Genomic DNA, 15,008 nt, shown 5'->3' on the forward strand with positions numbered 1-15,008 from the left:
GACTTGCATTCTTGTCAATTAGCTAAAGAGTTCCAAGGGTCCTTTCTGACAATCATTTTTAACATCGTAAATGCAGAGTTGTTATTAATTTGCGAGAGATCATTAGAGTTCTCCTCTGGGTAACATTTCTGATATAGTCATATCATATTTCCGCAGCCCTCAAAACAGGCATATTCTATTGCTGAAAAAATATTACACACACAATGCTAATTGTGACTAGCACCTGTTTGATAGTTCCTGTAACATCCATAGCGATGAGTAACTCAAGTCCCTGCACCATTTTGTGAACTGTTTTATTTGCTACAATCATATTGGTTTATTCCAATAACCACCTATTCACTTTAGAAACTTGAGCAGAATGCAGTGTGCCTGTTCATGGTACTATGGAATTAATTCTGTATTTAATTTATTTTAGGGTCTCTTAAATGAGGTTAACATGATGGCTTGCAACAGTTAAAACAACAAAATAATAATTCAATAAACAGCAAAACCTAGCAAAAGTTATTGTGAGGATATGAGAAGGGAACCTAGGGTTGCCAACAGGCCAGAAGAAAAACACCGTGATCCTTTAACAGCGGCATAATGTGTGGAAATGGGAAGCTGAAGCTCTTAGATAAATAATATCACCTGATATTTGCTGCAGATCAAACTGATAGTTTAAAATTTGGCAACCATAAGGGAACCTACATACAGGAATGGCTCAAGGTACCCAGCCGCCCTAAGCAGATATTGTACATCACCTGTTGAGGGTCCAAGCTGAATCCTAGTAGTGCTTGAAATGCCATAAGAGCTTGCCTTGGACCTCAGTGTGTGGATTAGATCTGGTAGGTGACAATGTGCTTAGGCCATTCCCTGCACTGCCAGTGACTGGAAGCCCCAATAGCCTGTTGATGCCCTTGCTAGGCTGTGATGCCCAAATGGATGTTTGGTCACTTGGATAGTGAACCAGCCCTGTCTCTCTATACCATCCTGAGCTCCTTGGAGGAAGAGCAGGCTAAAAGAGTTATAGAATATTACATGCATTTAAGGCCCCTTGGTATTTCCCACATCCATCCTACTGACATCAATGGGACTTTTAAAAAGCATTACACTTGGGCTGGGTATTTACAAACTGCTGGGTGTGAACAAAAGCATTTGACAATTCACCAGAAGGAAAGTGGTGTACTGATTAGAGCATTGAACTAGCATCCGTAAGAACCGGGTTTGAATTCTTGCTTTGCCATGGACTCTTGCTGAGTGACCTTGGGCTCACCACACACTCACAGCCCAACCTACTTTGCAGGGTTGTTGTGATGATAAAATGCAGGAGGGGACAACAATGGTGGGTTCCCATTGGGGAGAAAAGCAGAGTATAATTGTCTAATAAAGAAAAATAAGTTGGATTTTTCAACATCTTGTACTGATCTTCTACTCACAGTGGGCATCTTGTACTTGCCATTTATTTTTATGATCATTCTGAGAAGAAAACACTGTCATCTGACTATAGAAAAAAAATAAGAGAATTTTTTTAAAAACATACCACACAAAACAGTCTTCACATCTTTTTCTTTGTTTTTAAAACAGACAAGCCTAAAACAATGAATGGGAATGTTTGGAATATCAAAGACATGTTCAGCACTTCTGCAGCTATGGGGTAAGTGATTTACAGTACAATCCTAAGCAGAGGAATGCCCTTCTAACTCCATTGTGTAGCTGTGTTTAGGATTGCACTGTTATTAATAGTATCATTATTGTATTATTTATTATTATCGTCAATAACATAGAACAGGCTCAAGTCAAACTATGGTTTCTGATTCTAGTTGAAAAGCGGAGTTATGGTGATAACCATCGTTTTCCAAATCCAGATGTCACAGCAAATTATAGTTATTGCAAAGTGGAGGAAGGAATTGGCAGGTACAAGAAGAGGAGGGAGGTGGAAGGGGTGGAGACATCCACTTCACATTTCTGCAGGCCAAAACATAGTTTAGCCATGACATTTTAACTAAGCCTCAGGGCTTAACTATGCAAGATGCTGGGGGAGACCTGTGATTTGGATCTTCAAAACATTTTTTAAAAAGGCAAAGAGTAGCTGTGCTAGACTCCGGTTCAGATCAAGTTCTCTCTTTACTCCTCCTGCCCCCTTTGACAGCTAATAACTGCATATGGAGTGGGTCTCAGGTTTGATTTGAGAACCCTTATGGAAAGCCACCTCTGTTAATCACTTTGTACTGAAAACCCCAGCAGGGGTTATCATAAGTCAGTGATGACCTGATGGCACTCTCTACTACCATCACTCGGGTAGAAGAGTTCAACCCTTTCTTTCTTACCTGCCAGCTCACACCACAGTCTTGATCTGAAATGGGGCCCTATGCATCCGTTGAGAAGATCCAGTAGTAGTTCACCCAGCATCTCGTCAATTTAGTCCCAGAGAGCAGTGATCCCAAACACAGTGCAAGTGGGCACATGGTGCCCGTCAGTGTGTTTCCTGGTGCCTACTTCCTTCTTCCTCAAAGTATCTATTTTCCAAGGAAAAGAGCCAATCCTGGCTTTCCTTTGCCTCAGTGGAGGAGATGCTTTAGACAAGATCAGGAGGTATTCGCTTTATGTCTGCAAGGAGCACCCTTTGGGAAACAGCTGCATCCATCAAACAATGATGCTTGAGCTGAAACTTACCCTTTTGTGACTGGCCCCATCTTCCATGACAGCAATTTTGTGACGGTGTCTGCTACTTGTTCTCAGAATTCCAATAATGCCCACAAGTTGGGGACCCCTGTCTTAGAGGCATTATGAATTAGCTCTGATTTGGGGACATAATTGTTCTCCTGAAAGTCCCACCAGTGTCACCAGGGTAACGTCAGAGAACTGTAAAAACGTAAGAACTGGCTAGCTAGTCCAGGATTCTGCTCATTATCATGGCATTAAAGTGATGCCCTCCTGTTTGTTTTTGTCCTGAACAACTGTTATTCAAAGGAATAGTGCCTCTATAGCTGGATATTCCATTGAGGTATTTTACCAAGGTATTTTACCAAACACCTAAATACCATTTAGGTATTTTACCAACAGAAGGCATGCTGAGGCTAAATGAATCTGGGTGTGCTGTGGATAAGAAAATGTCTGGCTTCTGCAGTGGCTTCCATGAGTATGGTTTTTGAAATTACATTGCTTACAGCAGTTGTGCATATTGGATTTAATTTATAATATTTGAATTTGCTCTTAATGATCAAGACAGCCCACAATCCTTGTGTTTCAAGTAGAAAGGGACTGCTACCCATGTGCATTTTCATGAAAACCAGTTTATTAGTCTATTTTAACTTACAAACAAAGATTCTATGTATGATAATACATATTGAAACCGACAACCTTTTATTTTTATTTTACTCATCATTGGGCTTCATATATAGGGTTCATGCAATATATAAATCACTGTTTTGTCTGGGAAATACCAGACTGCAAGAACACAGATCTGATAGCATACTTTAATTTTACTTGAGTAGTAATATTAAAATGCGCATAAGATATTGTTTGACTGCCAGAACAAATTATTGGAAGCTTTGTGAGCATTTTATCTCCGTGATTTCCCTTGTGCTGTTTACACTAGAGCTCATTATGTGAAAAAGCCTCTCCAGTAATGATAAAGACAGTGCAGAAATGAACCAGGATGCTCAGAATATAATTTACTCATTATACAACTGTGCATTATATTCTACTGCATTTACGAGTTTGCGTTTGAGTTCCTCATTAGAAAGCACAGAAGAGTAGCTCCCCCATTCAGGACTGTAACAAAAAACTCCATGTTTTTTTCATGTTGTTGACATCCAGAGAAATGAGTGGCAGGGGAATTAAAGCAAAGTAGCAATCTTTAGACCCATTTCACAATCATGTTGAATCAGATTAATCCCCTGTGCAACTGCAGTGCAGCTGAGCGTGGAATTTGGCCCACTGGGCTTATGCTGTCTAAATTAACCTTGTTAAACTGTCGGTAAAATTTTCTGGATTAAGCACTGCATCGTTTGCTGCTTTACTTTGTGGTAATGGTGGATAAGGTGGAAGATTTTTTTTTAAAAAATAAGGAAATAAATTAGTAACAATCTATTTGCCCATTAAGGAAAATGTACTCTCAGCTCAAGCAAATGAGTTGATATAGTTTTGTAAGGCAGAAGGTGTCAACAAAGCTAGTGTGTGGAAGAGTAAGAGCAATTTCTCTTACAAGATTTACTCTTCAATGAAAAAGTGCATATTGCTTGATTATATTATCTTCTAGGAGCTTTCGAAAAAAATGTGCAGGTCTCTGGAATTTAGCTTGTTAGATTTGTGTCATAGCTGAACCAACTATGTTGCTGATTGTGTTCTCCGCCAATGGACTGATAACACAATTTGCACTGCACAAAATGCTGGTATTAGTTTTAAAAAATGCAGCAGACAGATTATCATCTGAGGTCAGTTATGAAAATCATGATGAATTGGAACTAGCCAGTTTTTCAGCTGGTGAAAAAGAATGAGGGTTCCTTTTTGACTACCAAAAATACTACACTAGGTATCCATCTACCTGCAGAAACAACAGGCATGTGGGATGGTAAGAGGGAAACGGGGCAGGATTGAATGGCTAAGCTGATTGGCTCTAACTCGGTGATACTCAGGGGTACAGGAGCCACATGTGGCTCTTTAACGTCCCTTGTAGCTCTTCTGGGTACAGTTCCCCAGTGTGGCACCTGATCTATGTCTCAGGAGGACAAGACCCTTGCCTGTGGTTGGTAGGTGGGTCCCACCTAGAAACAGCCACTACCAGAAGAATGGGTAAGCTTGTATGCCTCCCTGAAGTGCAGGCCAGGGACAGAAGTAATTGTAGCTCTTTAATTATGAATGTGGCTCTCCAAGTGCCACCAAGTAAGTACCACTGATCTAATCCATTATGACAATTCTGAAAAACTCCTGGGCTGCTTATTACCTTTAAATCCCTAAATGGGACCAGGAAACTTAAGGGAGTGCCTTCTCCCATATGTTCCTGCTTGACAACATGTTTTGTCTTCCAACAGGTCCTTCTCCCTGTGCCCTCATCTTCTGAAATAAGGAAGAAGGGCATGGTGGTGCCCTGTTCAGGGAAATCTCTCCTGGGTTCTCCTGGCATTAGGGTTGCCAGCCTCCATGTGGTGGTTGGAGATCTCCCAGAATTACAACTGATCTCCAGATGACAGAGATCAGTTCCTCTGGAGAAAATGGCTGCCTTGGAAAGTGGACTATATGCCATTATAACCGGCTGAAGTCCCTCCCCTCCCCAATCTCTGCCCTCTCCAGGCTCCACCCCTCAAATCTCCAGGAATTTCCCAACCAGAAGCTGGCAACCCTACCTGTCATCTAGTCTTGCTAAACTAAAGGATCAGGCCAAAATGTTTGTTTTCACTCAGGCTTTGAAGTGAGGTGGGGTGTTGTTTTTCGGGTGGGCCAAAGAGAATTGGGTTTTTGAGCTTTGGACTTTTAGAGCTAGCAGGCTGACATTTTAAAACATAACATTTTGCTATTAATCAATTTAGATAATAAAATTACTGAAAAAGTTTTTGTCACTGTTGGCTAACTCATAAACCTGTATGAGTTGAGTGTGCGTGGCACATAAAGCATTTAAATAAATAAATAGGAAAGGCAACAGAGAAAGAAAAAAATGGGGCTGGGTCCTTCCCAAACATTTCTTCTAAGGTTTACTGTTCAATGTGAAACGGATCAGTTTGTCAGCTCTCCTATGCAGGTGGAAAGGAGTTGTGGTTCAGTGGTAGAGTATCAGTGTCATATGCAGATGATCCAAGATTCAGTCTCTGACATCTCCAGCTCAAAGGATCAGGTAGCAGATGATTTGAAAGGCCTCTGCCTGATACCATGGAAAGCTGTTGACAGTACAGACCTTGATAGACCAATGGTGTGATTCAGTATAAGGAAGCTTCATGTCATCAAACTGATGGTGCTGCTGTAGAAAATGTAATTGTAGTATACTGCTCTGTGCATGGCTGACCCATGCAGTGTGTTACAACCATTTTAACAGTCTTGGGGATAATGTTGATGTGAATCTGTCATAGCTTTGCCCCCCTGAGCTGTTTCCACTCAGAATTTTCAAATAAATAATGTCTATAATGAATGTAGGAAAAGTACACTGTGTCTAATCCATTTATAGATGAGTTTGTGCACAGTATAGAGCTTTCTCTGCATCTGGTACACAGCTGAGCTCATAGTTAGATTGTTATTATATTTAAAACAACATTTGCATATTTATTGCATTTCTACAGTCATATGCCTCCCCATCGTTTTCCCTTGTGATGTGTCTGTATTCATGTTCAAACATGGCTGGCATCCTATAAATAGCCAAGAGAGAAATAAAATGTACCATTTGTTGGAATAGGGTGGCTGATATCAAATAAGCATGCCAGTATTTGACTTGCAATAGAAAATGCTATCTGAAGGACTAAAGAAATGTATTTAGTATATACTAGACATCAAAATTTCAAAATGTTCCTTAAACTGGGGGTAGCTAAGGACACAAAACTAAAAGGAGAAACTTACTTTTTAAAGACTAAACATTATATGGATGACTTTATCAAATACAATGTTTTGCGTCTTTAAACATTAAAAGTTGCAAAAGACTTCAGAGTTCTACTGAATTTGTAAAGGATGTGTACACAGTTACATATGGGCTCAAATACTGCTGATATGAGGAATAAGTAAAGATATGTCTCAGTTCATGTTTCTGCTTCTCAAGGATGCTACAGATGGTAAACACAGACTGGCTCTGTTCAATCATGTATGGAGTAGCAAACAGTGGAAGTACCAACAGCCTATTATTGCTAAATTTAAATCCTGCAAAATAGAAATGATAAGCAGCCAGCTGTAAGTTACATGCAGGGCTGTGTATATTCTTCGCAAATTTTTAAATCAAAATTCTACATCAAGGATATTAAGGGCCTAATTATACATTACATTTTCCTTCTCACTGGATCCCCTATGAGAACTTGCAATTAGACATATGTTGCAAGTTTGTGCTTGGAACTCCATTCAGTTTCAGTTCATGGAGCAGACAGAGGTGTTTATGCCCCCCCCCAATACCATTTTCCTGACCTGAAAAAAGTTCTAGGGAGACTCTATTTGCCCTTCTCCCCAAGGGGGAAAATAGTGATTCCCTAATATTGTTTTAGGTTGGGAAATGGGGGTGGAGGTAGGGGCTTATGCCCCTTCTCCCCACATGCTGTGGTCCCACTCAAAATTGGGATCCCATGTCCCTAGGAACTGAGTTCCAAACATAAAATTAGCAAGTCATGTCTGATTGAACTATATCAGGACACAAGGAAAAATTAGATTCTACAATCTGTATGAATCAACCATACGTATCTATGACTATATTATCATAGTTTAAATACTCTTTCCTGCCTACATTGTTTTCTGGCATTCAGCCATACAGGTAGAAGCCTATCTTAACAGCCACAAAAGACAGACACTGCTTTTATTTTTAATTAGATTTCCAGGGTGCTGGATTCAGTGCTCTTTACCATATTTTGTTCTTACATGGAATCATAAAATGTTCAGAACCCGTGACTATTTGTTTTAGAAAAATCAGTGGCAATGTAGTTGCAACTGTTCTAGATGTACTCCCCCCTTTCGATGGAGTTTGTCTGACCCTTGCAGACGCAGTTAAGAGCCTAGGGGTTATATTGGATCCAGTGCTGCTACTAGAAAAACAAGTTAAGGCAGCTGCAAAAAACACCTTTTCCAACCTCACTCTGGCCCGGAAGATGGTTTCATACCTTGACATGGCTGACTTGGCCACTTGGATCCATGCTATGGTAACATCAACACTTGACTATTGTAATGCACTATACATAGGTCTCCCATCCAAATTAACTAGGAGACTCCAATTGGTGCAAAACACTACAGCTGAGCAGGAGCATGAACATCACCACAATTCTGCAGTCACTCCATTGGCTACCTTTCAGCTACCATGCTCAGTTCAAGGTATTGGTTATCACATACAAAGCTCTTCACAGCCTTGGTCCAGCATACTTACAAGACTGCCTCCCTCCCTATGTTCTTCCACGGCAGGTTGCTAATCTGAACAGGGTCTTCTGCAGGTGCCACCCTGCACATGGGCAAAATCAACAGCAGCCTGTACATGGGCTTTCTCTGTGGTGGCCCCTACCCTGTGGAACGGCCTGCCTGAGGAGGTCAGGAGAGGCCCCACTCTCCTAGTTTTCCGCAAATGATGCAAAACTGAATTATTCAAAAAGGCTTTTATATTGTAGGGAGGGGGTCTCAGTTGCTTCGCTAATGAGTTAAGGACCATAGGCTTCACCACTATGTTGCCTTACATACTATCTGTTGTTTTAAATATGTGCTCCTATGAGCCAACTGTGCTTCATGTTGTCTAATGTCAGCCCTAGAATTTCTTATGTTCTGTTTCAGCATTTCTTCAACTCTGTATGGATTCTTACTAATGCTATGTCTTTGTAAAATTGTTTATTTTTCATACGGCACTGTTTATGGAAATGTCCTTGAAATTGACTGTACTAATATCACACTGTGTAATCTGCCTTCAGTTTCAGTGAAAGAGGCAGACTATAAATTAGGGGTGTGCACCCAAAAAAATTCGAGTTCAACTCAAAGCGGGAAATTGATTTGTAATAACCCAAAAGCAACCTGCTTCAGATTTGGGTATTTAAATCACTTTGATATGCTCCATATATATTCAGAGCATACCGAAGTGAGGGGAGAAGCTGTCTTCCAGTGCCCCCAACACCACCCCCAACCCATTTAGCCCCCCGTCTTCCCCAACCCCACTTACCTGTCCGTGAAAGGCCACAGCCACCGCCTCCGCCGCCTCCGTGGACAGGTAGGTGGTGGGGCAGACCAGAACCAGCACCTCTGCCGCCTGTGCCGCCGCCTCCACTGCTGCAGCAGCTAGCGGGCAGTGGGGAAGGCTAGAGCCAGCACCTCCACCGCCCGCACTGCTGCCACAGTGTCCAGCTGGGCAGCAAGGAAGGCTGGAGCTGGCTCCTCCACCACCTGTGCTGCCACTTCCGCCACCGCAATGGCCAGCTGGCCAGTGGGGAAGGCTGCAGATGCCGCCTCCGCCACCCATGCCACCACCTCTGCTGCCGCTGCCAGGAAGGCCCAGGTAAGTGGGGTGGTGGGAGAGAGCCCTTTAAAAAGGTCCTGAAGCTTACCAAAGCGATCTGATTCGCTTTGAGAAGCTTTGATTCAGGGTTTCTGAATCGGGGCCAGCATGCTGGCCCTGATTCAGGAAACCTGAATCTTTGCTGATCAGGTCCGATTCGGGCATTTTTCCTGAATTAGAAACTCAAAGTGCTCACCCCTACTATAGGTAAGGTAAAGGTAGTCCCCTGTGCAAGCCCCAAGTCATTACTGTCCCGTGGGGGACGTTGCATCACGATGTTTTCTTGGCTGAATTTTTACAGGGTGGTTTGCCATTGCCTTCCACAGTCATCTACACTTACTATAAATGACAATAAATAAATAAATAAATAAATAAATAAATAAATAAATAAATAAATAAATAAATAAAATGCTGCTGGGAGCTCTTGAAGTATGTCTTACTTCCAACTTGTTTCATACAAGATCCTCCATATATGTCAATTGGTTAGAAGTAATATTGGAAAGTGTGTTATTTCAGAATTTTCCACGAAAAATGGCATGTTCCTTTAAATCGCCTATATTAAATTTCCGTGTTGGCTGGTTTTATGATGATGAATGGCAAAGTACCCTTTACTTCCAAATATATATCCATTTAGTGAATGCTATTTTATCCAATGAAAATTCATTAGGATTGCCAAACATTTAATACTATTCTATTGTGGGATTTGGACACTTTCAGCAATTATGAATAGGCAAAAAATATTTGGCTGAAATATGTATATATATATATAATTTCATTTTATTAGTTACAGTTGCTTAGGGTTCATTCCTGTCTGTTTTCTTGTTTCAGACCTAATAAACCATCTAGCTGGACAAGTGGTCCTAATGATTACAATAGTATGAGTGATTCTCAGTTCCTCTTTGGTTCCCAGTTCTGCCCGGAGACTTCACAGTCGGCATCAACTCCACTTGAATTTAATGTCCAACAAAGACCAGGCAAAAATTCACAGCAAAATTCTCAGGACGTGAGTCTGATTTGTAGAGTCTCTATGCTGTCATCAGTGCAAGCCTAAGCATGTCTACTCAGAAGCAAGTCTCATTGAGTATAATGGCATTTACTCCATGCTAAGTGTACTTAGGATTGCCTTTATAGTATTTATTGTAATATTTATTTGTATCTCATCCTTCCTGTTGCTTTGCAACAACGGTCCTGGAAGGCAGGAGAGGTTGGGAGTTAGCAATTCCAGAGTTTTCTGTGCTGCACTGTCAGGTCTGGTTTGGAAGGATCTTTGTGGGGCATGAATCTGTTTTTCAAGATCGAGCTTACGAGTGAGAGGAGTTCTGCCCTACCCCTCTTCTGCTTAATCACACTGAGTTTTGTTACTGTATCGATTTTCCTCAAGCTCAGCTTTAATACTAGAAGTGAGACAGACTCAAAGGAAAATACACATGGATTAACCGCTCCCATTGCATCTTCTCTGAACCTTAATAAGCATGTCTAACATAAGTTAAATGCATTTTTATTCAATCGTTCTCACTAATAAGAAAATGCATCTTCCTGCCTTTCTCCTTATATTGTGGGTAAATAATGGGTTGGATCCACTGGAGCATTTCCATGGGTGGAAGGATTTTGATGTTTCTGGCCTTCTGCTGTAGCCCAAAATGGTCTCCTATGCTGTTCCTGGGGGTCCCCTGCTCCCAAGAGCAGCATTGCAGGTAGCATTTCGGATTGCAGTGGAAGGGGGAAGGTGACAGAGTTGTGCTCCATGGATGGAAATTCTTCCATCAAGCCAATGTAAATGCAGTGAATCCAAGCCAATGTAAGTAATAGCATTAGTCATGGCATTTTATGACAAAAGGTTTTGATGGGTTTTGCCCTGTACAAGTGGATGGCTTCAGTAAGCAACTGTGTGTTCTCTGCATTTAACATAAACCAACATCTAGCCGAAATAATACAAATTCTGTTTCAAGAAACACCAAGTTATTAAAGCTAAATTATGCAAATTTTGTAAATTTGCACTTCTTTGCTTATTTTATATAACATGTTTTGTATCAGCTGCTGACCTTGGGGAGGGATAAAAATAAACTGTAACAGTCATTAAAGCCTTGTTTGGACACTGGCCACAAGTTTCAAGTTTTACTTCATAGCCCTCAATGGTTAGAAATGTGGGTTTTTTTCAGTGAAGCTCAGGGCCAAGCTACAAGTGACCAATGACACTTGCCTGGCAAGTGAACAGACTCGTGTATTCCTCCCTGTTCACTTGCCATTCACTTGCTCTCCACTCGATCAAGTGGAGAGCAAGTGAATAGCAAGTGAACAGGGAGGAATATACGTGAGTCTGTTCACTTGCCAGGCAAGTGTCATTCGTCACTTGTAGCTTGGCTCTCAGATTGGATGGCAGATACTAAATTCCACATTTGTACAATGCAATTATAGATACATGATGGAATATGAGTATGACTAGCCTAAGTATAAGTGAAGAGAGCGATATTTCTGCCTTGGAAGAGAATGGAAGAGAAACATGTGAGCAGCTGTGGGCATATTACCATTTATATTTCTTTTCCTGTTTACAGACATAGTTAGTGGTTTGCTGTTGTTTGTTTCTGTGCCTAAACTGGCCTCTGTTTCACTTGTGAATGTGCTTAGATGGTTAGTTATATAAAATATTATAATCTTCATCTCGAGGCAAGAACTGTGTTTTCATTCATTAGGTCCAAAGGGGAGGAGGAGAAGACATTCTACAAAATGAGTTATGCTGTAGATTATTTTGTTTAATTTCTATAACTGTAGTGTTTATCTGCTCCATTGCTTCCCTTCCCTTCAAAAGAAGAGAACTCAACCCATACACCCTGTTTCCCTAGTGATTTTAGTAATACCATTGCCATCTGCACTGAAATCCTGATTCCTGTTTCACTGTGTAGCACATCCTCAAAGGCCAAAATAAAAAGAATCCTGATGTTTGAGATTAGAAAGTACCATGAGGTCCCTCCTGTAGTCTTAAACTCTTTCTGCTCTGTCTGCATTTTTGTAAATGGTTTCCCTACATCTGCCACTTCAGACAGAGAAAATGAATGTCACCTTTTTTTTTCAGATGAAAGAGGGCAATTTAGCTGGATTTGCATTCCCCTTAAATTTAAAGATCAAGGGAATGAGGTTTCCATTTTTTTCAACATCAGTTCATATAATCAGAAGCAGGGATTTTTCTGCTTGAATAGCAAACAACTCTGCTTTTAAAGCTGACGTTAAAAACAACCGTGGTAAAACACTCCCTAACGTCTGCCCCAGGCGTTAGGACTGAGCACCACTGAAAAACCTGTAAAGTCCATATATTCTGAGACAATCAACCACCTGTCTTACCTTAAGAGCAGTAACAGCCATCACCACTAACAGGATGTCACTCTTCTGCACTGCAGTCACAACAATAACATTAACAGTTCCATTCTCTGCGGAGTTACACTCCTCTTAAGCCTATTGACTGCAATGGACTTGGAAGGCTGCAACTCTGTTGAGCTTTACACTGCAAGTCTCTTTGCTTGCTGCTATCAAGGCAAAAGAAAGTTCAATTGCTTATGATTTTGCATTGTTCCCCCAAATATTTGTTGATACGTTTTCTGGAGAAAAATTCAAAACATAACATGAGAATGGCCACTTAAGTGTACTAGCTGACAGGCACATGACAAATAGGCAATTGTATCGCTGTTCCTGTGTTAAACATCTGTTTTATTTGTATTTACTTCTATACTGCCTTCCTACAAAAGAAGAAGGAGGTTTACAGGAAGAAATATCAAACAATAAAACAGCTGCAGGAATAAATGTAAAAAAGAACAATGGGCAGGGATAAAAATAAAGCAGCAAAGGTGCTTGTAAAAGGAGCAGGTAACCTTGAGTCTTCTTGCTAAAGGCAGGTTATAAAAGCTGTAAAATAAAATATAAATAAGTGACTCAAATTTCATTCTGCTAAAAGATTTAAAAAGTGCATATGTGCACACACAGCATAATCATTAAACATTTAAATGCATTAAACACCAAAAAGAGAGACAGAGAGAGAGGCCATTTTTGGCTGATCATAGTAAGGAAGATACCAGGCAAATCTCCTTTGGCAGTGCATGGCAGTACTACAGAGAAGGTCCTTTCTTTAGTAATTGTCCTAATTTCAGCAGGCAGGACCTAGGGACATACAGCGAAGAGCTTCAAATGAGCTGCCAGGGTAATTCATACCTGAAGTCCTTCAGGTATACTTTTACCTAGAACATTTAAGGTCATCACGACCCATCACTCTGAATTGATGGCCAAGTGTGTCTAGACACACACTAGGATCCTGTGAATATTTTTTAAAGTATTAGTCATATAGTATGTTCATTGCTGCAGATCCAACTACCCGGCCACCATATTCTGAACAATTCAGAGCTAAAAACTCTTCAAGAGTAACTTGATATACAATGCATCACAAAAGTCATGGCTGTGTAGTTAACCGCGGCAAGATTACTACTTTACCCAACAGTGTCAGAAGTACGCATTCATTATCCAGTACACATTCATTATCCATTGAAAAATCGTTCCGTTCTTCTAGATATCTAGTATACTTTCATCCTGCATTTCCTCCAAGGAGCCCAGAGCAGCATACATGATTCTCCCTTCCTCACAACAAATCTGCAAGGTAGTTTGGCAGAGAGAGAGAGAGAGAGAGAGAGAGAGAGAGAGAGAGAGAGAGAGAGAGAGAGAGAGTCTGACTGGCCCAAGATGACACAGCAAATCTCAGGGCAGAATAGAGATTTGAACCAAGGTCTCTCAAATACTAGTCTCTAATCCCTACACGCCACTGGCTTCCTTGGATACACATTGGCATCTTCTTTGGCAGCCTACTCTTAAGAAATTCCTTTAGCTGTAGCAGCACAGGCTTAGCCTATGACCAGCTAGCATTGCAGAGCCATCTGGCTTTGCCTTCTGCCTCAGGGACTTCCCTATTAAGCTGTGCTCAGGGATGCATTCACTTTTCTCTCTCCTTTCTGACTGCTAGAATGCCATGCCACAGCACCATCCATCTAAATCTCTCCCTGACTTGCTAATGCAGCACAAGTATCACTGCCCCGCACGACAACTATCACCAGGGATTTGTGCCAGGAAAGGGGGGCCAGTGGCTGCTGTTAGGCTGGCGGTGGGTCTAGGACTAACATCAGAACTGACTATGAGCGGGCACAAAGAGAGGTCCATCCTACTTTGTGTACTGTGAGAGGGTATGTGTGAACCTCTTAATAGACACGGTTGCCATTTTGTCTGAATAGGGCAGTGCATATATTTTCCATCTTTGGTACATGAAATTGGAAACCTTTTTAAAAAGATACAAAATGGTGACCATGCATATCAAGAGGATTGTGTGTAGAATGCTGTCCTGGTACACTTGGTAGAAGCGCCAAATTGCAATGACTGAAAAGAGCTTTTCTATCCTTATAAATGCTGAAATCAACAATTTTATATAAATACCTCTACTTCACCATGCACAAGCCTTTCTAATACTGCTCGTACTCTAAGCACAGGTCATGCTTTCTTTCATCATTGTTACCAAAAGAACTATCGCATTCACAACTGAAAAGTTTAAGCAAAACTTGCCACTAAACAACCTTTCTCTCTCTCTCTCTCTCTCTCTCTCTCTCTCTCTCTCTCTCTCTCTCTCTCTCTCTCTCTCTCTTAATTTTTTTCTTATGGACTACCCTATCTCATGTCTTTATAAAGCAAAGAATGACCTACTTATCAGCCGCTACAGTCACAGACAGGTTGCCAGCAAGTGAAATAAATGCTTCATGGTCTCCATGACAATATTCTGTTGTATAAAAGGAAAAAATATTGTGCTTCTAATTTAAAACCAGTAAATTAAATAAAGCTATTATTGTCATATAAGTATGTTGAT

At 40.9% G+C, this 15,008-nt stretch overlaps 1 protein-coding gene across 1 annotated transcript in view; it reads left to right on the forward strand.

Moving 5' to 3' along the window:
- Positions 1–1,577: 1,577 nt before the first annotated feature.
- IHO1 (interactor of HORMAD1 1) overlaps positions 1,578–15,008 on the forward strand; it is a 57,388-nt gene continuing 43,957 nt past the window's right edge. The window contains exons 1-2 of the mRNA XM_054976412.1: positions 1,578–1,633; positions 9,953–10,127. Of these exons, the coding sequence (XP_054832387.1) occupies positions 1,578–1,633; positions 9,953–10,127 (231 nt within the window). The remainder of the gene's footprint in view (positions 1,634–9,952; positions 10,128–15,008) is intronic.

Source organism: Eublepharis macularius, chromosome 4 (genome assembly GCF_028583425.1).
Source record: "Eublepharis macularius isolate TG4126 chromosome 4, MPM_Emac_v1.0, whole genome shotgun sequence".
In the NCBI taxonomy this organism is placed as follows: domain Eukaryota; kingdom Metazoa; phylum Chordata; class Lepidosauria; order Squamata; family Eublepharidae; genus Eublepharis; species Eublepharis macularius.